Source organism: Nesoenas mayeri (assembly GCF_963082525.1).
Source record: "Nesoenas mayeri genome assembly, chromosome: 2".
Taxonomy (NCBI): Eukaryota; Metazoa; Chordata; class Aves; order Columbiformes; family Columbidae; genus Nesoenas; species Nesoenas mayeri.
Genome location: NC_137543.1, coordinates 133,117,698 through 133,144,219, shown reverse-complemented (window position 1 = coordinate 133,144,219; position 26,522 = coordinate 133,117,698). Strand labels below are relative to the sequence as shown.

Below are 26,522 nucleotides of genomic sequence, written 5' to 3'. Positions count from 1 at the left end.
CTTAAGCACGCAGGACAATTTTAACAAGCTTCCTTTTCATTGTTTTTTTACATATCTAGAGCTAAGCCAGAAAAAAACAGATGTGCTCATGTCTATAGGTGAACATTTTGGTTACCTGCTAAATGAGGCCTCTAGGGGATAGTATGGAAGCAAGATGAGAAGCCTAATTTTTGATGGCCAGTTCAATTTACAATTTTGACTAATTTTTGATGCCCAGTTTAAACAGTAAAAGAGTACAAGGAGTACAAGCATTGCTTTAAGCCAAGAATTGGAGCACTAACAATTCAAAAGTGTAACTGTCCGTAAACAGCTATAATAGACTTCACAGGTTTCTGTTAGGCAAGCTAGCAATGAAAAAAATAAGAAGTTAAAAGCAGTCTGTTTGCAAACAAAATTTTTGTCAATATCCTTTCATCTTAAATGTGTATATGTTTCCACTGAGAGATAACAGGTCAACATCAAAGCTTCCATAAAATGGAAAAAAATTCAGAATAACTCATACTAACATCTGAAGATGAAACTCGGATTTGATGCTTATGGTATTTGTTTTTGAAAATGGTTCCAATTCAATGTTTATTTTCTATCACATTCAAGTGTTTAGCATAATTAATACATACATACTTTTCTAGGTTGCTATATTGTATATTACATTTTCCTTTCCTCTAGAAAACTCAACATTTCACCTTTCCAATCCTTTTGCTCCCAAAAATTCCACTCCATGCTATTAAGCTATTTTAGAGCAATATATTTTACACAATTAAAATATCCACAAAAGAAAAAATTGGCAACTTTTACCGACTACCATTGCCAGAATGGCTGAACTGGGCTATAAAAGCAAGGAAGTTTAAAGACCATTTTATGAAGATATGACTTTTAAGATAAGTCTACATCCCTTAATATTTTGGCTGACAAGGTGATGGGAGAACTCTGACTTCTCCAATTATAACTTCAGTAGCTGAAGTAACTCTAAAAAGGTCATGTGTAAAAGGTATAAAACATTAATCTCATCATTTTCCATGCAGCTCGTTAAACTCCTAGAAGGTGTAACAGCTGAGACAAATCGAACAACTTTCCGACCTTTCTCTGATAGAAGCCTATACAGTTGTTTCATGAAAACCCAAAAGGTTACCAATTATTTTTCTAAAAAGCTTGTCTTCATCAGACTGGGAATTTGGTACTGCACTGTGAAGGCAGTTTGTGAAAATGCTTCATTTGAGTGCCTTTAGTAAAGCTGCACAGTTGTAATAAATCCACTAATCTATTACCTGTTTTGGCTAAGAGAGGAGGAAAAGGAAACCAGGAAAGGCAAGGGAGAGAGAAAAACAGAGAAAAAGACAGCGAGAGAAAATGAGCTAGCAAATAGAAGAGCACATATGCCTGCATTCAGAGTAGACACACTAAAACCCTGGGGAAAAAAAAAGAATAAGGGTAACAATTTTTTGATCAATGTGACCCAGTCTCAGGCTTGAGGATGCCGCTAAAATCAGCGGCAGTAGAGGCAAGCAGCAGCGGTTCCCGCAATGGCACACACCAGAGCGTTTCAAACAAAAGTGACTCTTCCAGGTTTTGTGTAAATAATTTAACACTCAGCTGTTTATGATCTTTCCTGACTTAAAGCCCAAAGCTTAACCAACATTTTGGTAAACTTTGAATTAATATATTTCTTAATTGACTAATGTTCCAGAGACGTGACCTCTTTAAGTTTCTTGACATGCTTTGAATGGTGCAAATCAGATGCAGACGGCTGGTTTGGTCAAACAGATTTCAGTTCAAAATAAAAAGCCACATAGCCAGTTTATTATTTCTCTATGTATTACATAGTAGAAAAAATATTCACACATAGAAGTATTACTTTGGAATTACTGAGCTTTCTAGCTTTCAAATTTATAACAGATTTTCTGTAGTTAAGTACTATAAATATTTCATTGACAGAAAACTTAAGAGAACTCTCCAACAGTCTTGATACTAACATGTAAAAATTATAGAAACATGTTGTGCTAACAGGCAGTTGTTACAAACAGTATGACTAAATCTCTATTTTAAAACTGTGCTATTTTCAGAAGTTCCTGTAAATGTGCTTTCATGTGAGCAAGTCTGACAGACAAAAAATTCTGATGATCAAATCAACCAGATGGACCAATGTTTTTGATCACATACTTTTGAACAAAGCCTGTTAAGATTTCCACACATTTACACAGTAAAGTACATGAATGAATGATGAGCTGTTGGAAATTTCAAAACAAATCAAAGACAAAACTATCACAATGGGTCATAACGCTATCAAAGAATCAGAGAATGGTTTGGGTTGGAATGGACCTTGAAGATCACATTGTTCCAACCTCCCTGCCATGGGCAGAGACACCTTCCACTAGACCACGTTGCTCAAAGCCCCATCCAACCTGGCCTTGAACAATTTCAGGGAGATGGGGCATCCACAACTTCTCTGGGCAGCCTGTTCCAGTGCCTCTCCACACTCATGGTGAAGAATTTCTCCCTTATATCTAATCTAAATCTACCCTCTTTTAGTTTAAAGCCATTACCCCTTGTCCCATCAATACATGCCCTTGTAAAACATCCCTCTCCAGTTTCTTGTTGGCCCCTTTTAGGTACTGAAAGGTCACAATAAGGTCTCCTCAGAGCTCTCTCACGCTGAACAACCCCAACTCTTTCAGCCTGTCTTCATAGGAGAGGCATTCCAGCCATCTGATCACCTTCATGACCCTCCTCTGGACTTCCTCCAACAGGTTCATGTCCTTCTTATGTTGGGGCTCCCAGAGCTGAACGCAGTACTCAAGGTAGGGTCTCACCAGACTTGAGTAGAGGGAGAGAATCACCTCCCTCACCTTGCTGATTACACTTCTTTTCATGCAGGCCAGGATATTGTTGGCTTTCTGGGCTGCAAGTGCACACTGCTGGCTCCTGTTGAGCTTTGCATCAACCAACACTCCCAAGTCATTCTCCTCAGGGTTGCTCTCAATCCATTCTCCACCCAGCCTGTATTTGTGCTTGGGATTGTCCTGACCCATGTGCAGGACCTTGCACTTGGCCTCGTTGAACTTCATGAGATTCACCTCAGCCCACTTTTCAAGCCTGTCAGGGTCCCTCTGGATGGCATCTGGCATCCCTTCCCTCAAGCATGTCGACTGCACCACACAGCTTAGTGTCATCGGCAAACTTGATGAAGGTGCACTCAGTTCTGCTGTCCATGTTGCTGACAAAGATGTTAAACAGCACTGGATGCAATACTGACCCCTGCAGAACACCTTTCATCACTGGTCTGCACTTGAACATCAAGCCATTGATGACAACTCTTTGAGTGCAACCATCCAGCCAACTCCTTATCCACCGAGTGGCCCATCTGTCGAATCCATGGCTCTTCAATTTAGAGACAAGGATGTTGTGCACGACAGTATCAAATGCTTTGCACAAGTCCCTGTAGATGATGTCAGTTGCACTTCCCTTATCCACCAATGCTGTAACCCTGCTGTAGGAGGCCAATATTATTCAATATATTCATTAACGATTTGGACGAGGGAATTGAGTGTACTATCAGCAAGTTTGCTGATGACACTAAGCTGGGAGGAGCGGCTGACATGCCAGAAGGCTGTGCTGCCATCCAGCAGGACCTGGACAGGCTAGAGAGTTGGGCGGGGAATAACCTGATGAAATTTAACAAGAGCAAGTGTAGAGTCCTGCATCTGGGCAGGAACAACCCCAGGTTCCAGTATAGGTTGGGAAATTACATATTAGAGAGTAGTGTAAGGGAAAGGGACCTGGGGGGTCCTGGTGGACAACAGGATGACCATGAGCCAGCACTGTGCCCTTGTGGCCAGGAAGGCCAATGGCATCCTGGGGTGTATTAGAAGGCAGGTGGTTAGTAGGTCCAGAGAGGTTCTCCTTCCCCTCTACTCTGCCCTGATGAGACCACATCTGGAATACTGTGTCCAGTTCTGGGCCCCTCAGTTCCAGAAGGACAGGGAACTGCTGGAGAGAGTCCAGAGCAGGCAACAAAGATGATTAAGGGAGTGGAGCATCTCCCTTAAGAAGAAAGGCTGAGGGAGTTGGGTCTCTTTAGTTTGGAGGAGACTGAGGGGTGACCTTATTAATGTTTATAAATATATAAAGGGTGAGTGTCACGAGGGTGGAGCCAGGCTCTTCTTGGTGGCAAACAATGATAGGACAAGGGGTAATGGGATCAAGCTGGAACACAAGAGGTTCCACTTAAATTTGAGAAAAAACTTCTTCTCGGTGAGGGTGACAGAGCACTGGAACAGGCTGCCCAGAGGGGTTGTGGAGTCTTCTTCGCTGGAGACATTCAAAACCCACCTGGACATGTTCCTGTGCGACCTCACCTAGGTGTTCCTGCTCCAGCAGAGGAATTGGACTAGATGATCTTTTGAGGTCCCTTCCAATCCCAAACATACTGTGATACTGTGATCTTTTGGGGACATTAAAAGGTGATATGGCCCATTCAGCCTATTGTTCTTTATGAGCAATCTTACTATTTTTGTGTGAGCCATTCCCAAGGGAAAGGGATAGTTTTATGTTTGATTTCCTGAGAATCAAGTTATGAGTCCCCAGTTCTGCATCTTTTATTCACTGAAAATTCTATCAAGAGTTACTTGTAGTTTTATTTTAGAAGTCAGTGTTGTAAACCTTTTTCATCCTAACAGTACTACCCCTTACAAAATATGCAGCCATGACTGATTGCAGACAGCAGTAATAATTAAGGATAATTAATGTACAGCCTCCTTAAATATAAATCACTGGGGTTTTTTGGTGAATGACTTGCTAGGTGTTTGTATTAATAAGCTTACAGATGCTGATTTGTATGAGGTTACTCACACAGAAAGTTTCAAACCAGATTTGGTTTCCCTCTCTTGTTCCACGCTCTGTGCAAGTGAGATCACTCTGGCTCATCACTCAATTGCCCAATTTTCCTTCATGAAAGAGTGAAGTCCATAGGATCATACTACTTAAAAGTTGAGTTTCTGGCTCTTGAAAATACCAAACTAATTACTTGGCCTTAAGAACTTCTATGAATAGATGTACGTTTTCAGATTCATTACAATCTATTATGTCATTGCAGCTGAAATTTAAAAAGTGTCATCTTGAGAGGAGAGAGGTCTCCAGACAGCATCCCAATCATTCTAATCAGACTGCAATCATTTGACCAATTCTGTGCTGATTATTAAATGAACTAAGAAGCATGCAGGGGTCATGTAGGGCACGGCTCATTTATTTCCAACAAGTCGTCAAAGTTTTAGTTTGTAATTTTAGTTCATCTGCCCTTCAGTCTCACCACCTCACTACTGGTTGCCAAACCATATTCTGCTTTGCCACTTGGATGATCCCATTTGGGGCTGTGATCTCTGTTTTGAGGACCACTGCCTTAATGTCTGCACATAATACTATTTTTAAGGAATCTTTCAAGAAAAAGAAACCATAAACATTCACCTTTTTGATTTACCAAACGAGAGAGAAAACACTTCTAGCACTCTAAGTATTTCTTAAGCCATCAAGCATGCTGTAGATGGGCCTCTTGTCTTCAAAAATTCTTAAAGACTACAATAAATGTCCAGTGTCTTTGCATAAGAAATCACCCACACTTCAGTTTCCTTTTAGTTTCACGCAGCTCCATAACAATTATTCTATTGCATCTTTTGTCTTTTTTTTTGGTGTATGGATTGTGATTCTTCTGGTTTTCAGTGTAGTTTCTTTGTCTTAATCAAATAGCCATTTCGGATGCAAAAGTACTTGGGGCCACCTTACCCCACAGCGAGCCTGGGCACACATTTCTGTTGGGACCCAAAATTCTGTCACTGCTTCTCTGAAGTGGGATTAGCTGAAATTAATATAGTCCTATAACCAAATATATCAGCATTACTTTCATATCTTAAAGCTTTCATTGGCTTCCTGTGTCCATCCATGCATGCTTAATTTTGCGTAACTGTTCTTTTTTATTCTCTGTTAAAAGTAGCAAAGTTATTACTGAAACTTCTAGAGCAAGATTTTATTATTGTGACCTTTACAAGCTTCTGAATTTGCTCCCATATTAGAAAATGCTGCTTATATTTTCTTTTTATGTCTGTTGACTATTTTTATGTTTTTAATTCAGATATGACATTATTATTTTAAAAGGGATAATAGTAGTAAATAGACAAATTAGTATTTAATAAAAACATTACTGTCATATTTAAGTATAAAACCATTAACTACCTAGAATATGTTTAAAGAGAACAATACATGTGTTTGTGAGATCAAGGAAAAGTTCAGTATTATTCCATTGCTCAGAACACAGATCAACAAATAACTAATGCATGCAACTGAGGTCCCCTCCCAAATCGTATAGTTTGAATGACATAAACCAATGCTTTTGAGATTAATATATTTCCAGCCCTGTATGGATGCAAGGTCTTGACATTACCTTCAGTATTTTTTGGCTTCTTAGCAGTTATTAATACCTCTTTTAAGTAAAACTTTGTTTCTGTAAGCATACCTTTGCTTCTTTTTATAGCTTTTCCCCCAATATTCCAATGGGCTGTTTTGCACTGCACTGTACTAGACTAACTACTATTAAAAAAATTTCTTGTCCTAATATATAATAAGAGCACACCAGTCATTGCTATTTTTAAGGTAAAGTACTCATTAAATCAAAACAATTGGCATTTTGCTAACATTGTCATCAACATATGCCATTAAAAAACCTGATTTTTCTCCTTATTTTTAATTCACTTTGCTTATCAACTATTTCCTTCAAATCACCTGAAAAACCCTCAAAAGTTAACTCCAAGGTTCAGACTCTGGAACTTACTGAATACTGTTTTACCCTCTTTGTTTGAAATATGTAAACCATTTCTAACATGTGGAATTGTTTTAGAAAAGAACTGTCTTTAAAAATATTTTGATAAATGAAACTCAAATCAACAATATTTTCAGGATGCAAACTAGAGCTGTTGTGAAACTGATCCAATCTTTGTATCAATATCAGTAATTTGGTATCCCATGCATGATGTTTATAAGAGAAATAACTGCGTACAAGCTGTGACCATGAACTCATTTCGAGCAAATGGAAGGTACAAAGCAAGTCATTTATAAAAAATACCAAAGACTTTTCCTTTAATTTCCTTGATTAGCTTCTTGGAGTATCAAATATTTATAGAAGTACTTGATATCTTTTTTTCTAAATACCAAATAAACACTGCATTTATAAATTGAAAATGAAGACATATTTTTTTAAGCCTTCATATACCCTCCAGTACTGTCAAAAATGTACTCCAAGGTTCCAAAAGCATTTCACTTCCATTTCCAAAACATTAAAAACTTATATCTCTCTGTATGGGAACTTGCACAAGAATGGCGAGGAGGTTAAATGTAAATACGCTCAAGTGACTTGCAGCTGTGGTGTAGAAAAAGTGCATACATCACACTAATTGTTTCACTGACCTCGTGTGCTTGACGAGTAGAACCTCTGTTAGATAACACAGGCCTGTGAGAAACTCTAGGCACCTTATCACTATGTCTGAGATTCCTGCTTGGTTCTGAGAAAGAGCAGGAGGCTGCGCCTGCCTGAAGCCTTGAAATGCAGGCGAGCTCAGCAGGCCCAGTGATCTTCTTAACAGGGCTCAACTGACCAGCGCCTGCGTCCCTGCTTGTGTTACCTCTGCACGGGAGCTATTTCAGAGTTCTATTTCAGAGATCCCCCAGTAGAGAGGTGACTAAAAGAAAACTTGCTCTTTGCAAATGCATTCCTGGCCTCTGGTTCTTCTTGCAACACGCCTGCATTGGTTCACACACTCCCAAAAATATGTCAACAAATGTATTTTTCTAATACAGAATCTTAGAGAGTTCCCTCATGTTCTTTTATATCAACGTATCATCACACCTACTTAATCATATTACCCTTATAGACATAAAATAATTTCATCTCAGTATTACCATGGTCATGTGTCTCAATGAATTCTTCATCCCTTACATTTTATCCCTGTTTTTGAATTAGTAAAATTGTGTATATCAACTGTGCATGTCTGGTAGTGATGATATAATCTGTCAGATAGAGGAAAGCTCTGTGAAGTAATCTGTCATCACTTTTCCTGAAATAAACTATAGCTTTCAGGGACTTCTGTAAACTCACTACTGACAGACATTATTGCGGCAACAGGCTGAGTATCCTAAACTACAGCAGCAGGTGCTTTTTGTGTTTCCACTTCCTCTGGACCCCCACATCGTGCCTGTACGAGATTCACCTTTCCATCCTCAAGCGTGGCATTCACCTATGGATCCATCTACTAGCTAATGGGTTGTGCTAAATGTAAAATACCTTGGTGAGTCTCAAACCATGCTTTGGAATTTATAAATAAATAAATAAATAAATAATAAATAAATAAATAAATAAATAAATAGCGAGATAAATAAATAAATAAATAAATAGAGAGATAGATAGATAGATAGATAGATAGATAAATAAAGGTAAAGTTTTAAAGATGCCTTTTCACCTCACAAACGCTTTTGTTCACAGTGCCCCCCTCTCACTCTCCCCAGACCAGTAATAAAGTTTGGGTTATGTCATTTCTACATTCGTACGTCGAGTCTTTCCGTAGGTCCTCACCTAGAAACAATTATGTTTTGTAGATTTGCAATCAAAAGAAAACTGGATAGATATATCACATATATACACACACAATCTGTATAACCTATTTGATAGTAATCTATCGAAATAGGGACAACTAGCAACTCAGGACTGTATCCCCACCTTTGTGAGCAGGACTTGTTTTAAAGCCATTTTAAAACAAGATAGCTAGAAGTAATTTACTTATTTTGCAAAGTGTTTTACTCTATATAATACTTTTCCCATGCTAATAAATGATGACTTTCTGTCTGCAGTGACCATAAGCATTCGAGCTTTTCATTTGAAAAAAATGAAGGCAATGTTCTGGTGCAGTTCTCTTAACACCAAGGATCAAGAATTTCCATTCAGATCTCATATTGTTGTTTTACATGTCTGCTAGTGACAAAATGTTTTGGTGCCATGTTCACAAAAATCCTCTGCAGATTATAAAAGTTTTTCCTTTTTTCCAGATATGGTTATTAACTATTGTTATCAAGATAGGTACATTTGATCCACTGTCATATAAAAATCATAAAAAACAACCAATGATGTTTACAAGGAAAAATATTACTTATACCAAAGCAATATTTGCGATGACAATTTTTACTACGATAACGTGCTAGTGTGACCTCTTCAACTTATGCTTCAAGAGTAATTCAAATTATTTTTACCAAAGAAAGCTAGAATTCACCCTGGAAAAGTGGAGTTTGATAGTACCAGAAAAAAGACACTAAACAGTTGTATACCACCGTGCATAATGGTTACTTGGGAAGACAAATGCCATAACTCCAAATGCCCCCTTCCTTCTTCTTCCCTCAGCTTATATATTGAGCATGATGTCATATTGTATGGAATATCTCTTTGGCCAGCCTGGGTCAGCAGTCCTGGCTGTGCCTCCTCCCAGCTTGTGCATCTCCTGCCTTGTGGCTCAAAAGTTCGTGACTTGGTACAAACATTGCTTAGCAATAAATGAAACATTGGTGTGTTATCAACATTCGTCACATTCTAAGTCCAAAACACAGCGCTATAACAGCTAGTGGGAATAAAATTAACTCTATCCCAGCCCAAACCAGGACAATATCTAACTTACTTCTTCCTTCGCTGTTGACTAAGAAAGTTCTGCATTTGCAAAACCTCTGTCTGCAATGAAGACAAGGCAGCACACATTTCTGGTTGGTTGTTTCCCATGCATAGATTTTGCGAGTACAAAGGATGCTGGAGTGCTAATCCTTTTCGTCTCTAGCTGAGGCCATTTTCTGCTATTGCAGACATGGACGCTGTTTGTTTCATCACCTATATGCCATGTCCTTTCTGTAACCTGAGTACCAAACACTGTTTTGACGGGGAATGTAAAATTCACTGATCAAATATACTATTTTTTACCTTTTAATGCTGCAAAAAGCAAGTTTCAAAACAGAAAAAAAAAGAGGGGGGGAGCCTGACACTTTCACATGCTTCTAAAAAATCTTTACCATTTATTCCTCTCTAATCAAAATGCTTGCATTTTTGCCTATAACTAGAGGCTCTTCTGAATTTTGAACAAGAACAGGCAAGAATCTTCCCAATAAATGTTTTTCATGTAATATTTCCCTTTGATTTTGTTTTAAATGAAGATTCTATCATGAATCACATAAATCACAAAAGTAGATAATTTGTATATAGAAAGAGAATTACATACCTTATACTGGATAAGGAGACCATAAACCAAAATATTTTCATTTTTCACTTCCCTTGCAAATTTCTTGATCCTACTTAGTTCTTCCATCCCAATGCTGAAAGAAATATTTTCTGAAATATCCAAGAGCACCTGTAAAGGAACAAATATGGAAAAAAACCCACCAAAACAAAACAATTTTCAAGGTGTGTGATTTTAGACTGCTAGTTTTTAATATCTCATTTTTATGCGTTAAGAACATGTAAAATTACAGACTAACAAAGGTTTTTCGTATTTAGCTTCTGTTACTATTGAATTACACCACCTATGTATTTAATGACACAAAAATTATTTCTATTCAAAGCACAGTGAAACCAGTATGCCAGAACAAATCAGAACATGATGTTCTAACTGCGTATTACAGATTTTTAATTAAATCAGGAAACAAACAACATTCATTTCTAAGATCTAATCTAGCTTTCACAGATTTTTTTTTTGGTTACTATCAGGACACTAGAGAGATAGAAGTATTTTCTTCAGCATCTTAAAGGTTTTCAAACTGGAACTACATTCTTTAAAGATTTATTTTGAATCTACCACCTTTCCAGTACCGCATATCAGTTGCCTAAAGTGGATTAAATTCAAGATAACACGTCACGTTTCAAAAGTAGAAATGAGTTCAACAGAAGGTAGGGGATGAGACTGTCCTGCACTCTTGGGCATGGAAAGGCAGGTCTTCTACCCAGCAGGGATGCTGCACAAACATGGTGGGTCTTCCAGGACCTGAGCTGGTATCTCCAGGGAGGTATCAACCAGCTCAGGGCTCCCTGAACCCTTTCTCAAGGCTTACATGTACCCACGGTTCAATTAGTTTACTTCACAAAGTTTCTATTAACTGTAGAAATCAAAATTAAGAATGATGCTTTGTGTGTATAAAGTTTAAGCATCCATTAATAGCAGAAATACCTTTCCCTTAGAAGAAACAGAAAATATTTTTCTGGCTGAATGATTCCATCTTATATAAGATTTATCCATAAGTACTTACCTATAAGTACTGAACCTATAAGAGAGACAGAAGTATAGAGGCAGCCCTAGAGATCTTTTATGGGAAAATTACTTCAAGCTCCCTTTTTGTTCCTTAAGTTTAATTTATCCTGACAGATAATAGGCTTTTACTCATTTTTCCCTGCAACACTTTTTAAAAAGCTCTTTACATTCTAAGTGCATATTCACGAGCAACAAGGCTATTGTCTCCTACTACACAGACAGAGATTAATTTTCAAACACTCATTATTTTGTTATTTTTTACTGAAAACAAGGCTATGTACTGCTTATTTACTGCTATTTACAAGAAATGTTAAAGTCTGTTATTTCAAGAGAGAGTGACCTAGCACCTGTTTGCCATTATGCTGTTGCGCAACATTAAAGAGATTTTCCTCACACTTACTTTTTACCAAAATGCAAACATTGGCAACTAGAGTTGAAGTATGAATATTTCTTTCTTAATAACCCTAAGTAATAACAACAAAATAAAAATCACACCTATTCATTTAGACACTTGCATCTATAAACGTGAACACATATTACTCCATTATGAGGAAAGACTGAGGGAGCTGGGTCTCTTTAGCGTGGAGAAGAGGAGACTGAGGGGTGACCTCATTAATGTTTACAAATATATAAAGGGTGAGTGTCACGAGGATGGAGCCAGGCTCTTCTCGGTGACAACCAATGAAGGGGCAATGGGTACAAACTGGAACACAAAAGGTTCCACTTAAATTTGAGAAGAAACATCTTCTCAGTGAGGGTGACAGAGCACTGGAACAGGCTGCCCAGGGCGGTTGTGGAGTCTCCTGCTCTGGAGACATTCAAAACCCGCCTGGACACATTCCTGTGTAACCTCATCTAAGTGTTCCTGCTCCGGCAGGGAGATTGGACTAGATGATCTTTCGAGGTCGCTTCCAGTCCCTGACCTTCTCTTATCCTGTGATACTCAGAAAAGTAATGTCACCTTGAGAATATGATTCTTCTGGTTCAAGCAGAGTTGGAAGGGATACTGGTTTGATGCAGACAAAAAATGGCATGAAGTTTCTCCCGTACCATTGATCTTCCCTTTTCTGCTATGGCCAAATACAGTAGTCGCTGCTCCATCTTGCAGATGCCACCAAAAAATCCAGTCAGGCACCAGGATAAAGGACAGTCTTTGAAATTTGGACAATTTATAGGAGAGAATATGGACAGAAGTCATCATGTCTAGTGCAAGCTCATCCTTTTACTGGGATAATTCCCCCCAGGCTGGTTAAATAAACAATCTGGCACAATAATAACACCTGTCGTTTTTACAACCAAAGAAGATGAACATTAGAAGGAAAAATAAAACTGTTTCTCTAAATTATCAGATTGTTATGAAAATGTTACACATGTCCTGAAATCGAAGAACAGACAAGAACTTTCCAATTACACAAAAGTATACATAGGACTGTTCCTGATTATGAGGTTAGAATGGAACCAGCTGCTTTCCTCACTTATCCTTTCAATTCTTGGCTACCAGGAAGAAATTAACTTTGAGAGTAGAAAAGAATTTTTCCTGTACAGCTAGTACCTAAAACATATGCATTTAAATGTCATCGTATTGCTTAAAATTTTTAGTCACGTTTGCCTGAAAAACATCAATGTGGCCTTTTATATCAAAACAGAAGGATCTTACAGGACTTGTCACTAACAATGCATTCAGGTTCTATGATAAACAAAGTATATAACCAAGAATAAAGCTGAGGAGAATTCTACTCATAAGCCTTAGTGAAGAGGATACCCAACATTGAGTTTAATTAACAACTGCTGAAGGAAGTCTCTGTCCCCCAGCCATACCATCTGTGATGAGTTTTTGGGATCAGAATTTTAAAGGACTTAAATAGTTCCCAGTGATTAATATGAGACAATGATTTGTTTAGTTAATTCGTCATTTAAAACATACTTTCCAGTCCTTCTATTTTTTCCTTCTTGTATTTCTAAAAGACAGTGTGGTAAGTCCATAAAATTTGAATGTGTAGCACAAAGTGCCTGTTTATATTTAGGGTACTTAATTTTTTTTTAAGATACTTTCAATAAATATACATGTGACTGTGTTTTAGATGTTAGCAAATTCTTCCACCTAGTTATAAGATTTTTCTCCCACTGTTTAGTTTTGGGAAATTTCAAGTAGTCGTCAGGAACAACTGATGGATCTGGAGTATAGTGAAGTGATTAAATACTATTATTTTCTCCTGAGGCTATTTTAAAAGGTGTTCATCTAAATAATTTGTTCATGCACCAGGCTGCTCAAGCAAGTACACTTCCATTAAAAATGGTGCTGGATTCCACAACGACTTCAAGACCTAGTAACTTAGTGGCAAAACCTGAGTTTCAGAGTGAGCTTGTGTATACATTATCTGCATTCATACCTACTTTTCAGGAAATATTAAGTCCAGAATATTTATAGCTACAGTTATTAAAACAAAGCTCTCACATTTCATATGTCACACCAAAAAAGCACAAAATTCAAACTCCAAGGTAGAAATTAGCTATGAATCAGGAGCAAAATAAGAATGCTTTTAATACTGTAGTATTACGTAGTTGATTAACAATTCTAACTTTATCTGCACACTCCCAAAATTTAACAGAAAGAAATGGTTTTTTTCATATTCCTTACAAAGGGCTAATGAAAACATCCTGAGTCCAGAAAAGAGCATTCTGCATATCTAGTAGTTTTGTAAATACGCAACAGAAATAGAGGTGTATCATTACTGTGATTATCAAAAGCAGAAATAATTTATCAGTAAAATTAAAGCTCCATCCTGAACTTCCTCAGAAATAGGGTCAAGAAAAAAAGCTGGCCTAGAAATAAAGTGCTATATATTGATGTTCGTAGAATCACAGTAGCTCATTCCAAGACAATAGCAAACAATAGATAAGGATATAACTTTTTTCACTTTGCAAAGTAATTGATCTTCATGATATCTCATTTATTTGTTAGATCAGTAAAGAAATTTCATTACTTACACTTCAGATTAAGCCTAAAATTGAGAAATAAATGCTCAGCTTTACCTCCGGATCACTAGACTACGCTCTTCAGAAACTATTCAAGCCCCATATAAAATACGTATCTATTCCTTTTTCAGGAGCTTCATATATGGTATTATATTTTAAATTCACAACATATTATCTTGTATTATTGCTGGAAGGTATAATAAATATAGTCCGGGGGCACATTGCTTGCTGACATGTGGCATTAATGACACTCATTTCACGCAAGACTTCTGATCCCTACCTATTGAGCCAGAATTAATAATGACAGAATTAATTTGGGCTGGTTACACAGCATGGAGACTTTCGAAATCTACTCATATTTTCTCCTTTTTAACAGTCTGAGTAAAATAAAAGTCATGTACACCTTCAGCTGTCGCCCACATGAATTGTTGCATTAGTCTGGCAGCAATATTCAAATAACGAGAATTTCATCCAAAAATACACTTTAAAACTTTGGCCACGTGTCAGAATAGATTTTTCAGTCTTACAACATCTCAATAAGTAAAGTATGTTTTTAAAGTTATATTGTAAAGTACTTCAAAGTTAATTTCTAATACTTGGACCAGAAAAGCAAACAATAATTTTAAAACTTTGAATAAACCACACAGCATAGAAAAAAATAAAGCCACTTAATTCTGCTTCAAGTGAGCATTCAGGCAGAGTCCATCATTCACAGTATCCCCAGCAGAAATGGAGCACAACAGCAAAGCAGGAGCTAACAGTTCAACATGACTGCCCACAATGAGTCTTTTACAGAAATATACAATTAATAAATTGTCATTTGGTAGTGTTGGTTTATCTCCTGACAGCATGCAGTGCATTTGCTGAAGTGCAAAGGATGCTCTTTACAGTCCAATTTACAGTTCAAATTTACAATTTTATTCAGAGCTATCAGCATCTCTTGAAACAGTTTAAAACTAGTCTAACATTTAAAAATGTCTCACTAGATGCTTTTTACAGTAACTTACAGGAGTTACCTACCAAAATAAGGACAACTGGATATAAGAGAGGAATATTTGATTTTTCCAACATATCCACTACTTGCTGGGTTTCTTGAACAGCATGGTTTTTATCCTAAATGAAAATAAATGTTTATAATTACTGCAAACATCAAACAATTATTTCATTAAAAAGGAATTCCAAAATCTGATATTTACCAGAAAAAGATCCACCACTTTTTTTGTTTTGTGAGTTTTTATTTGGTTGGGTGGTTTTAATATATTTGTAATGCTTTTGTCTGGTATAGTTATAGCTGTTTTAAAAAAATAAGATTAATTATATTACTCTTAAGAAAGAAAGACAGCTAGATAGATAGATAGATAGAAATAACATTCTTAGGGTCTTGACTGGTCTCAGATATGATTCAGCTCAAACCTTCTTGTTCACATCCAGGGACTCAAATACAGAAATACAAAACTGGCACATATGTGTCCAAAATGGGAAACACTAATATAGACCAAGGTAGAAATTCACAGTTAAATGACTACACATGACATCCTTCTCCTTGAGACAATTCACTTCAATACAATATCTATGAACGGAAATTTTAAACTACTTTCAGTTGCAGCCCTCTTGTTCAAGAACTCATGGCTGGTTTAACAACATACTGACCGAGGCGCAGAACCAGGAGAGAAAGAATGAAACAGTATCGCGAAGGTCTAGTTTGGTGCACATCAGAAACACCAAACATCAGAATGGATACACCAACAGGATAGAAATAATCTTATTATTCAAATATGTAATTATGATTTACCATTACTAAGAAGATTAAGTGCAAAATGAAAAGCATGCACCCTTTCTACTTACATTTATACAAACAAAATTGTAGCACTGTCCTGAAATGACGCTTTGCAGATGGCTATCGTTTTTGCTTAGAGATACTGATATAGATTCAACCTGATTAGGAAAAAAAAAGAAGAATATTACTATGTCACAAATTTGACTTCACCCTTAATTATCTGCTAAAGTTTCCACCATGATGGCAGTTTGGTCATTCAAATGTTTTAAAACTGGCAGTTGTTACTGAAAATTACACAATTTTTCAGGTGATGACAGTGAAACAGAGTCCAACACCCTGCAGTTTTCTGCAAGGAAAAGTCACTCTGGAACTACTGGACACCAGTGCTGCTCCCAGGGTAGGATGAGGATGTTCAGCTGTGGTCAGAGATGTTCATAGGATCACGATGATCTCATGATTTTAGATCACTAATTCTGAGAAAATCTCTATAGTGTTCCTATACACATTTACATTGTCTCCATGCAACTAACAAAATCAATGGAGTGTGTATGACGGACCAGGTGCACAGGTATTCTCTAAGATTCTGCATATGACAAGACTCATTTAGAATTTCTCCTGAAAAGCATTTCCTCAATGAATACTTTAAAATACTGGCTTAATCACAGACATACTTACTTTGCAAATTTTAACTGTAACAGCAGCTAAGAAATTATCTTATACTAATTAAAATAAAAAGTAGATTCTGCTACATCATCTTCTTCAGGATTGCCTTAAGTAAAACACCAAACCAGACAGTGGTTCTCTAAGAGAAGATAACAATTCGAAACAAAGTAAAAAAGCTGAAAATAAGTTCAAAAAAAATCATGTCGCTTCTATTAAACCAGCAAACCTCACTGTTCCATTGCTCAAATGAGCTTTATTTCTGCCCAGGAGACATATTATATGTAGCAGCAAACAACAGAACCAAGACACTGCTGTGTTCCCTCGAAACGTCACTTAAACCACAACCCAACAAAAGGACCATATACAACATTTTAAAAGGCTTTGAGCTGTTATCTAAAGCTGTATTTGTCTCTTTCTATAATACTCCTGGAGCTAACTTGTTGGCAAAGGAAGGTGCTTTGAAACCCAGAGGCTGATATTTGTGCATTGAAGACTTTAGAAACATTTTGGGCTGAAAATGTGATAATGCAGCCCCAAATAGCTGATGTTTAGTACTTCGAGGAGATTTAAAAATAAAACAAAACAAACACAGAAGGCAAGAATTTCTTAAAACACTTGAAAAGCGCAATACTCCTGGGCTGTTCTGTTTGAATTTCTGCAGAAATAAAACTAGAAACCCCCAGTATCTTCACAGCCTTGCACATACATAGATGAACAGGAGCATATCACATGCCAGAGTCTTTTCAGAAGTTAAATGGAACATGACTCAAGGGAGAAGGCCTACTTTTTTTTTTGAGATACTACAATACATGATGCTTATGTATTCTTGAGCATTTAAAAATTAATTTCATGCACCAGAGTTTTGATTTAACTTGAACAATTTGATAAACAGTACATTAAGCCTTTGTTTTACAGCTATATTATCCAGCAAACATTAAATCAGATTTCCCTCTTGAAAAGGTAAGCACAGCTGCCCAATGAGAAGTGTCAACACAACATCAGTTAACTAAAATTAATTCTTATTCTATTTGGCATGTTATTATCCTGTGCAAAAGTATTTTTAACTAAAATTAATATTAATCAAAGTTATCATCTACTTGGGATAGCAAAAATTACCTAAAAATACCACCTCAGTACAAAGGATTTGTCACACGATGTTGCAGTGTTTAAATAGAAAAAAAGTATATGGACTTTTTCAATAACTTCTGGTCATTGTAGCAATTGATATTCAGGTAGTATAAAGAGGCAGAGATGGTAAGCTTTTAAGAACATAAAAACAGGAATAATAAATATGCTTTCTTTAATGTTTTTCTACTTATCAGATGTCCCGCGCTGATTTTTCAACTTTATTCAACATCTACTTTAACGAAATCAAACAATAATACCTGGACAGTGGGAAACTGTACAAGTTGGTTAAATTCAAAATTTAAAAGTCACACTTAATACCAATCCAGCAGACAGACAATGCAATGATTGGGAAATTATTAAATGATGAAGGGAGTGGAGCATCTTCCTTATGAGGAAAGGCTGAGGGAGCTGGGTCTCTTTAGCTTGGAGAAGAGGAGACTGAGGGGTGACCTCATTAATGTTTACAGATATATAAAAGTTGAGTGTCACGAGGATGGAGCCAGGCTCTTCTCGGTGACAACCAATGATAGGACAAGGGGTAATGGGTTCTAACTAGAACACAAAAGGTTCCACTTACGTTTGAGAAGAAACAACTTCTCAGTGAGGGTGCCAGAGCACTGGAACAGGCTGCCCAGTGAGGTTGTGGAGTCTCCTACCCTGCAGACATTCAAAACCCACCTGGACACCTTCCTGTGTAACCTCATGTAGGTGCTCCTGCTCCGGCAGGGGGATTGGACTAGATGATCTTTTGAGGTACCTTCCAATTCCTGACATTCTGTGATTCTGTGAAATTTCTACTAGTAAAACACTAGTTCATTTCCTAATCAAAACCAACCAAATACTTTTATATACTGCTTGTGGATATTTATCCAGTCACAAAAAGAACACACGAACATCCAGCCGATTACATTTCATTTGATAGTAGCCCCTGGCCACTGAATAAGCAAAGTACATAATTTCCAGTCACAAAGGTAAACACCTTCGACGCCAATTTAGTTTGCTTGCTTCAAAAGAAAAGGCTAAATAACAAAGGAAAGACTCAACTTATGTCTTTCACAGTAAGATATCTTCTGTAAAACACTTATTTATTAGTTATATAGTTTATATTATCACTGATTAAAATACCTACTCTGAAAGTACTTTGCAAGCAATAACTGTTGCCTTAACCTGTTTTTATGTTTGTTTTGTTGTTTGGTTGGTTTTTGTTTTCAGAAAAGATTTTATTTTTCTTTATCTCATTTTAATTTTTAGGTCTGTTTCCCTGTTGTTAGCATTATCATGTTATCGGAGTTTCTCTTGAAAATCCCCCTAATAAAATTTCTTTTGAATTCTTCTGTAAGGATTAAGGACACACCTAGAAGTTAACAAATATCCTAAAAGTAAATATGGCTGCTACTAAGACCTAGAGTGTCAAAAATATCTAAAATGGTAAAATATTGACCACACTTAGTTTAAATTTCAGATAATATGTACTCTACAGAGTGATCCCCAATTAGTGTCTTATTTGGATCGCGTACCCTCCAATTAGCCCTTTGAAAAGGCCCAGCTTCCAGTATGGTACATTTAATGTGCTTAAAATAATTATCACATGTTGTACACAAGGTTACTGTGCTTCACTTCAGAATGCCAGATATATTTTTTCTAAGGTGTTTCAAATTCAGAAGTTCTGTATATTAGCAAGCTTAAAAATTAACTCTTAGAGATTTTACAGTTTAAAAACAAGATACTCAATACATATATATTACTTTTTATAGATTTTTCAATCTAAGGGTTCATAAAATGAATGACAAGGGATGTTTCAAGGAAGACAGGGATCTTGATGCAGTTCTTTGGCAGGTGTCACTTTGGAGGTATGTTTTGAAAGTGTTGAATTGAAATGTAACAATCAACATCATTATGAGGAAAGACAACATGGATCAAAAAAGAGAAGAATGGTGCTAGAAATCATCAACTATATAAACTGCTTTAATAGAGCCATCAAAAAATTCAGTCCCGTATCAGTAGGAATCCCTTCATTTTATGGCCTCATTACACATTATTTTATTCAAATACACCATAGATTTAAGTACCTGACCAACCCAAGGGTTAACTGTTTATGCAATGTAAATTTGGCCATATGTTGAAAATTTTAAACAATTTTGATGCCAGTCTGATTTGAGGTTACTAAGTTTGGAGTCACAGTGTTGGCTGATGAAACATAATGCATTCTTTGACTTTTCTTACTGGCTTGGAAGAGTTTCTCAAGGTTTAATTAAAAGTGATTACATAATATCTAGATAAATTAATGCTTAAAGAAGTGCTTGCTGTTCTAATATGGGTAATGATGTCTTCCTAGCAATTGCAGAAAAGTTTAAATGGAGAGAAAGAAGGAAAACTAACAATGGGTCTGATATCAGTGAAACAGAAACACACTTCTGCTCCATTGTTCAAGCTACTCAGACAATAAAAGATCTTAAAGATCTTATTCAGTTCTGCTAATGTTTTGCACTTGTAAATGCAGATATGTAATACATGTAAAGCATGATTTTCCACACTAAATACAATTCTTTTCAAACAAAATCTGTAAGTATGTTAAATGACATTTCTAGATATAAAATAGCAATAGTTTGCTACAGAAGAACATTCTAATATTAACCGAGCACACAATGCAGAAGATCGGCAGACATCAATAAAACCTTTAACAGAAGTAACATCATGGGAATCAGGAAACCTTTATTTTTGAACAGCTATTCCCCATCTGTTTCTCTGGGTAGCAGAAAGAAATGATATCATCACATAAGATATAATTAAGACCAGTCAAGATTTAAGCAATTACCAAATGTTAATCACCTTTGAGAAAACGAAAATATTTGATTGTTCTATTAGTAGGAATAATGAAAAAGAGAGTTAAAAGCTAGTAGAAAATTCCACCAATATACTACAGCAAAGGCTTTAATGAGCATGCACTATGAGTGAAATGCACCCCATCTCTCTGCAAAAAGACTGATCAATTTGACTTTAGATTTGCAGCTCTGCAGAAATACAACTTACTCTTTAATTGGTTCGGACTTGAACTCAGACTTCAAAGTAACAAAAGCATTTCCTCTGTAACATATTTGTAACATTTCAGGCTTACTGAATTCATAAAATCTAAAGAAAATGGCCTCTCTGTTGTCTGGATCCAATTTCTCCTCTAATCTAATATATACATTTTAAGAGAATCTGCAAAATCCCCCCCTACAGCATAATTGTGCAGAAGATGTTCCTCTCTTGGTAACTTCCACACCTGGTGTTAATTCCTTGTAATAAATACTGCAGTGACACAGGAGGTCTCAGTTTCTGTACTCACATTATTTAGACCATTCCTTCCAGGTTGTGACAACCAGAAACATTACATTCACCATAGAGTTTACAGCCATAGAGTTGTACTTACTCTTATTTGGCTTTTCAGAGATTCATGAAGGAGAAAACCTACTTGGGCAGCAGCTTCCTTCACATCAGTAATAACACAAACTTGTTTTGAAAGGTTGTCTGTGATAAAGAAAAAAACCCTTAGTATTTCATACAAATATAAATTAATCAAAATTACTAATCTGAGAAACATTACCTTCAGTTCACATACTGCTGTCTCCTGGCAGAATCTTTTCAACAGCTGTAAATTTAATTCTAAGATGACTTATTTCAAGGCACAGTTAATATAACTACATAATTTCTATATTTTTATATCTCAAATATAAAATTAATATTTTATATTATTTTGTACAATGTGAAAACATCACATAAGGCTTTGACATCAGAGCCTATTTAAATAAGGGTGAGAAGGCATTTGTTCAGGTCCACGTTACTGACACTAGACAACAACCAAGGAAACAACTTTTTGAAAACTTTGTACCACTTACCACTTCAACAGATCATTAAATGCAAGGTCAGCAATATTTAGAAAAGCAAAAAAACCCAGGAGATAGCATAAATCCTCTTCCCAACAATTTTTACTACATAATAGCATACTACTGTCTCTTGTTCAGGGAGACAGCAGCCATAACTGTTCACCTCAATATCAAAAAGTTGCAGAGTCAAAGATTTTGGCATGGGGAACTTCTTAGATCTTCTGTTGGTGTGGGGGAAAAAATATATATATTATTTTGTTGATACCAAGAACAATAATTTCAAGTTACTGCCTGATCTGCTCCACGAAGCAAACATTTTTGAAAATTAAGATTTTTCTCTTGCTACTGATTACAGTTTCAAGATATAGTGAGCATTTTCCTTTCTTTAAGCAAACAAATCAAAATAATCAAAGTCTGGAACTCCCACTTCTAATTCAGGATTTTATCCGTTAGATGTTGAATCAATATGCAGACCAAAACATAAGATTTCCAATGTCTTTGGGGAAGTTATTCCACAAACCACTAGAAATTTCATATATGTAAAGTCTAATTATATTTAAAGCAGACTTCAATGAAACTTCAGGGACAAAAATATACCAAACACCACCACAAAATAAATGAGTAGTGAAAGACATAAAAGAAATTATAAAAATATGGCATAACTGCTCTTCAAACAAGTCTGAATATAAAGATACATATTTGTTGCATGTGGAAAGGGGTTTTTTTTAATTACATAGCACAGAATAAGTTTAATCAGATGCATTACTTAAGTAAACATCTCACTTGCTATTGTAAATTCAAAGACTTCTTCACAAAAATAGACATATAGACCCGAAAATTAATTTTAAAGCTGCTGCAGAGTTCATATTATTGGAAAGTGACTTGTGAAATTTAAACAGTATTTTCTGAACAGGAAAAAGTGAATTAACCACTGAAGATCCCAGAAGATAACTATAATGATTTTATAAATCATGGGCATTTATTATGTCCAATATTTATAATGTGACAATGAAAACAGTGGTAACAGCTGGCTTTGTATTAAGTTAGCAAGAATAGGGAGAGGGGAGGAAAGAGACAGAACAATAAACATCTGCTTATAAACCATCACAACCAGATGAAAGTGAGGATTAAAAAATTCATGGCCAGTTCTCACCCGACTGGAAATCACAGGGTACCACAACTGTGGGAGAAATTATCTTCCCATAGATTCACCAGGCAAAAAAAGATACTGAACAAGCATCAAAGTTGGCTTCTACTTAATACAGAATAACTTTACAGTCTAAAAAATGGGTGAATGGGAAACCACATTGATTTAATTTCTTACCAGCAGAAAGCAAACTGCTGGTAGACTGAAATCAGAGAACAAGAGCCACTTGAATTTAGTACTATACACAGAATGCAGATATGAGATAGACGTACAAAATAAATAAGGCTAGGATATCAGATTTCAAGGACCCAGATTCTATGGAACTAAGTAATTTAACAAAGAAAGTCAAATCAGAGCTATTACAAAAATCCACATGTGGAAGAAGGCTGTGGAATTCAAAAAGGCACCATAACTTATGCTCAGACAATTCTTTTCAAAAATACATCAGTTATCAACAGCAAGTGTCTGAAGTAACCTCACAGGAGGCTGCCCAAAGACTGCAACTATAAAAGCTCATCTCATTCTTCTCCCCAATCCCCCTTAAACTTCTACCTTCTTGTAACATCATTGAGAAGCGAGAGAAGACCACCAAAAAAGTGACTAAGATTTGTAGGTTAAATTTAATAGAGAAGAAAGCAAAAACTGAATGAAGTGTGAAAAAAATGTATTTTTAATCTGGAGGAGGAACATAATGTTATAGGTGGAAAGTCTATTAATAAAGTATGAAAAACTAAATTAATTATAACACACACATTGAAAAGATGCTGCATGCTTTTAAATGATCAAGAAAATTTAATAAAGTCTGGGAAATCATCATTTATAAAATCATCATAACAAAGCAACAGTGCTGTTCTAGCTGAGGTTTAAAACTCAATTTAAGTGGCCAAAAAGATCTATATGTTAATTTAGACAGTCTGCACCTTTGCTTTCCCATGGGAAGGCAGGCTGAGTGGAGCCCTCATCCCCGCAACTGCCCATGTCCCATCTCTGACAAGCTGATGGAGCTTGTGATCCCCAAGGATCTCACGGGTTCTTGCTGACCACCAGTAAAGTTAAGTGCCTGCAGCACTTCATTCCTGGTTTTCAGAAGTCTGTTAGGTGAATTCAACAGTCATTCTGCAAAGCCATGTCATGGTCATGTCACAAGGAAGTTTAATACTCAGCTAATAAAATTTTGTGCTGGGTAATGCAGGCTGTAATGGACCTCAGGAGGCCTCTAGTCCAAACTCCTGCTCAAAGCAGGATCACCCATGAGGTCTGGCCTGGTTGCTCAGCCACTTAATCCCTTGGCTCTTGAAAACCTTTGACGACGGCGACTCCACAACCTCTCCAGACAACCTGTTCACCACTTGGTTGTCCTCGTGGTGAAAGACTTTTTCCTTTTATTGAGTTGTAACTTCCTTTGGTCAGTTTTTGCCTGTTACCTCTTGTCCTCCCACCATGCACCACTGTTCCACTTTTCTTCCCTTCTTCCATGGCGTACCTTCCCCTTCATCTACCCAAGCTTTTCTTTTGTTCTTTTTTCCCTCACTATTATATACCTATCAAAATCTGTCTCTTGCTTTGGCTTCCTCTTCCTCTATTTAAACTTATTATTTCCCTTAAAACTTCTTCTTCCCAATACACATCTCCCATTTACTCTTGGCTTCCTTCCAGCTGTACCTGATTATAGTGTAACTCTCCCCATACTGCATCACATTTAATATCCACTCAGGAAGTACTTTTTGCATAAAATTAACAATAGTTGAAACTTTACAACACAAAATTCTGTTAGGTTAAACATCACATTTCTCTATCAGGAAAGAGGTAAGAATTTTCTTCATTAAAGATAAATTTAATACAGGATTTCAGAATTTGTTTCATTAAAACTCATTCTCTCTCCAGCAGGAAACTTAATTTTCAATTCTGCTGTGCCCTTCTTTGATATTGTGAAAGCCTGAGATCACATTATTATTCAGTAACACCTGTTACAGTCTTTATCCTAGGATCTCACCAAAAATTACAAATTAAAATGTGTGCATGTTTATGGCACTACCTCAGTAAAATAATGTATTAAATGTACTCTAACAAATGACTTAAAAGGTTACCCTGAAAAGCACGCCACAAACAACCAGCAATTAAAATAATACGATTGAATAAAGATCATGAATATCATACCCTAGGGAATTAATACCATAAGAATAAAAAGGCATCTGAATGGCAAATAGATTTTAGCCTAAAGATGTAAATTTTCTCTCTTAATTGCACATATCTGTCTATACATACACTTATTTTTGTAAACATATGTTCCTACTATGCCATTCTTGGTCTGTCATTACAATTCCTACTATTTTGGAAGTACATTCTATTCATCAAAATACTTCTGAAGTTTGTATTGGATTCAAAATGGTAAATTAATTTATCAGAATTTAATTTTCAGTTTCTGCACAGCAATGGCTTGACTGCTCTGGAAACTTAGTATGGTTCTCCTTGACGTTTTTACTATCTCCCGCTAGAGATGTTTCTACCACTGTAAACACAAGAATAATGAAATAAGTACTGCCAAGCATTTAATTGATTCATGCTCAACAGAATGAGCTAAAATTGTTATTCTTATAGGTAACCAAAAATATCTACCGTTTTTTTGTTTATTCATTCCACATTTCTCTGTAGCCACAAAAAAACAAAAATCAAATTTGACACTGCCCCGACCAGTATTAGCATGTAAGAAAGAGAGGAACATTTTGTGGTAGAAGCCAAGGAAGAGGGTTGTTTTCACCTGACAGTAGCTATTCCAAGGAGAACCTCCCCACCAGCCAGTCTATGTCTTTGCCTCAGAGCAGAGAAGAGCCACCAGTTAATGAGTGTGCCCATGAAAATGCAGCCAATCTCCAGCAAGATACCTGTCCTTTGATAAACAAAACTTACACTCCTCCTTTCCTTTCCTTTCCTTTCCTTTCCTTTCCTTTCCTTTCCTTTCCTTTCCTTTCCTTTCCTTTCCTTTCCTTTCCTTTCCTTTCCTTTCCTTTCCTTTCCTTTCCTTTCCTTTCCCTTCCTTTCCTTTCCCTTCCTTTCCTTTCCTTTCCTTTCCTTTCCTTTCCTTTCCTTTCCTTTCCCTTCCTTTCCTTTCCTTTCCTTTCCTTTCCTTTCCTTTCCTTTCCTTCCCCTTCCCCTTCCCCTTCCCCTTCCCCTTCCCCTTCCGTCTTTTTTAATAAAAAGTCACATGGATCCTTCATATAACACAAAAATAAGAATATGACTCCCAAGAAACATTAACAGTTTGAAGGCATTAGGATATTTTTCTTGGCACTTGCAAAACATGATTGTACCTACATCAACTGATACTTATTTAGCCAAATGTAAAGGCAAAATATCCAATCTGCAAGCGCGTGCACTAGTGAAAAAGTCACTGCAGAAGAAAGGCCCTTAGGAAAAGAAAACAGGGGAGGTGAGAGAGTCAAACTCTAAGCTACAATCCTCTACTGAGAAGAACCACTTAAAGTTTGCATGTTGGAACTAGAGTTCAAAGATACCTACCCCGAGGGCAGGAGTCCTAATGGAAATTTTTTAGGATGTTTTGGATTAGCCTGATCTTAACAACATTTCTAGATGAGTCACCCTGATTGTAAGATGATGTTTTCTTACTTCAAGACTATTAAAAATAGCATGTGCCCCCT

General features: G+C 36.4%; 1 protein-coding gene across 1 annotated transcript in view; it reads right to left on the bottom strand.

Moving 5' to 3' along the window:
* The window catches only part of CRPPA (CDP-L-ribitol pyrophosphorylase A), a gene marked incomplete at both ends in the record, with an annotated part of 115,799 nt that overhangs the window by 36,691 nt on the left and 52,586 nt on the right, over positions 1-26,522 (bottom strand). The window contains 4 exons of the mRNA XM_080339118.1: positions 10,287-10,415; positions 15,306-15,398; positions 16,131-16,220; positions 21,266-21,363. Coding sequence (XP_080195244.1) covers positions 10,287-10,415; positions 15,306-15,398; positions 16,131-16,220; positions 21,266-21,363 — 410 coding nt within the window. The remainder of the gene's footprint in view (positions 1-10,286; positions 10,416-15,305; positions 15,399-16,130; positions 16,221-21,265; positions 21,364-26,522) is intronic.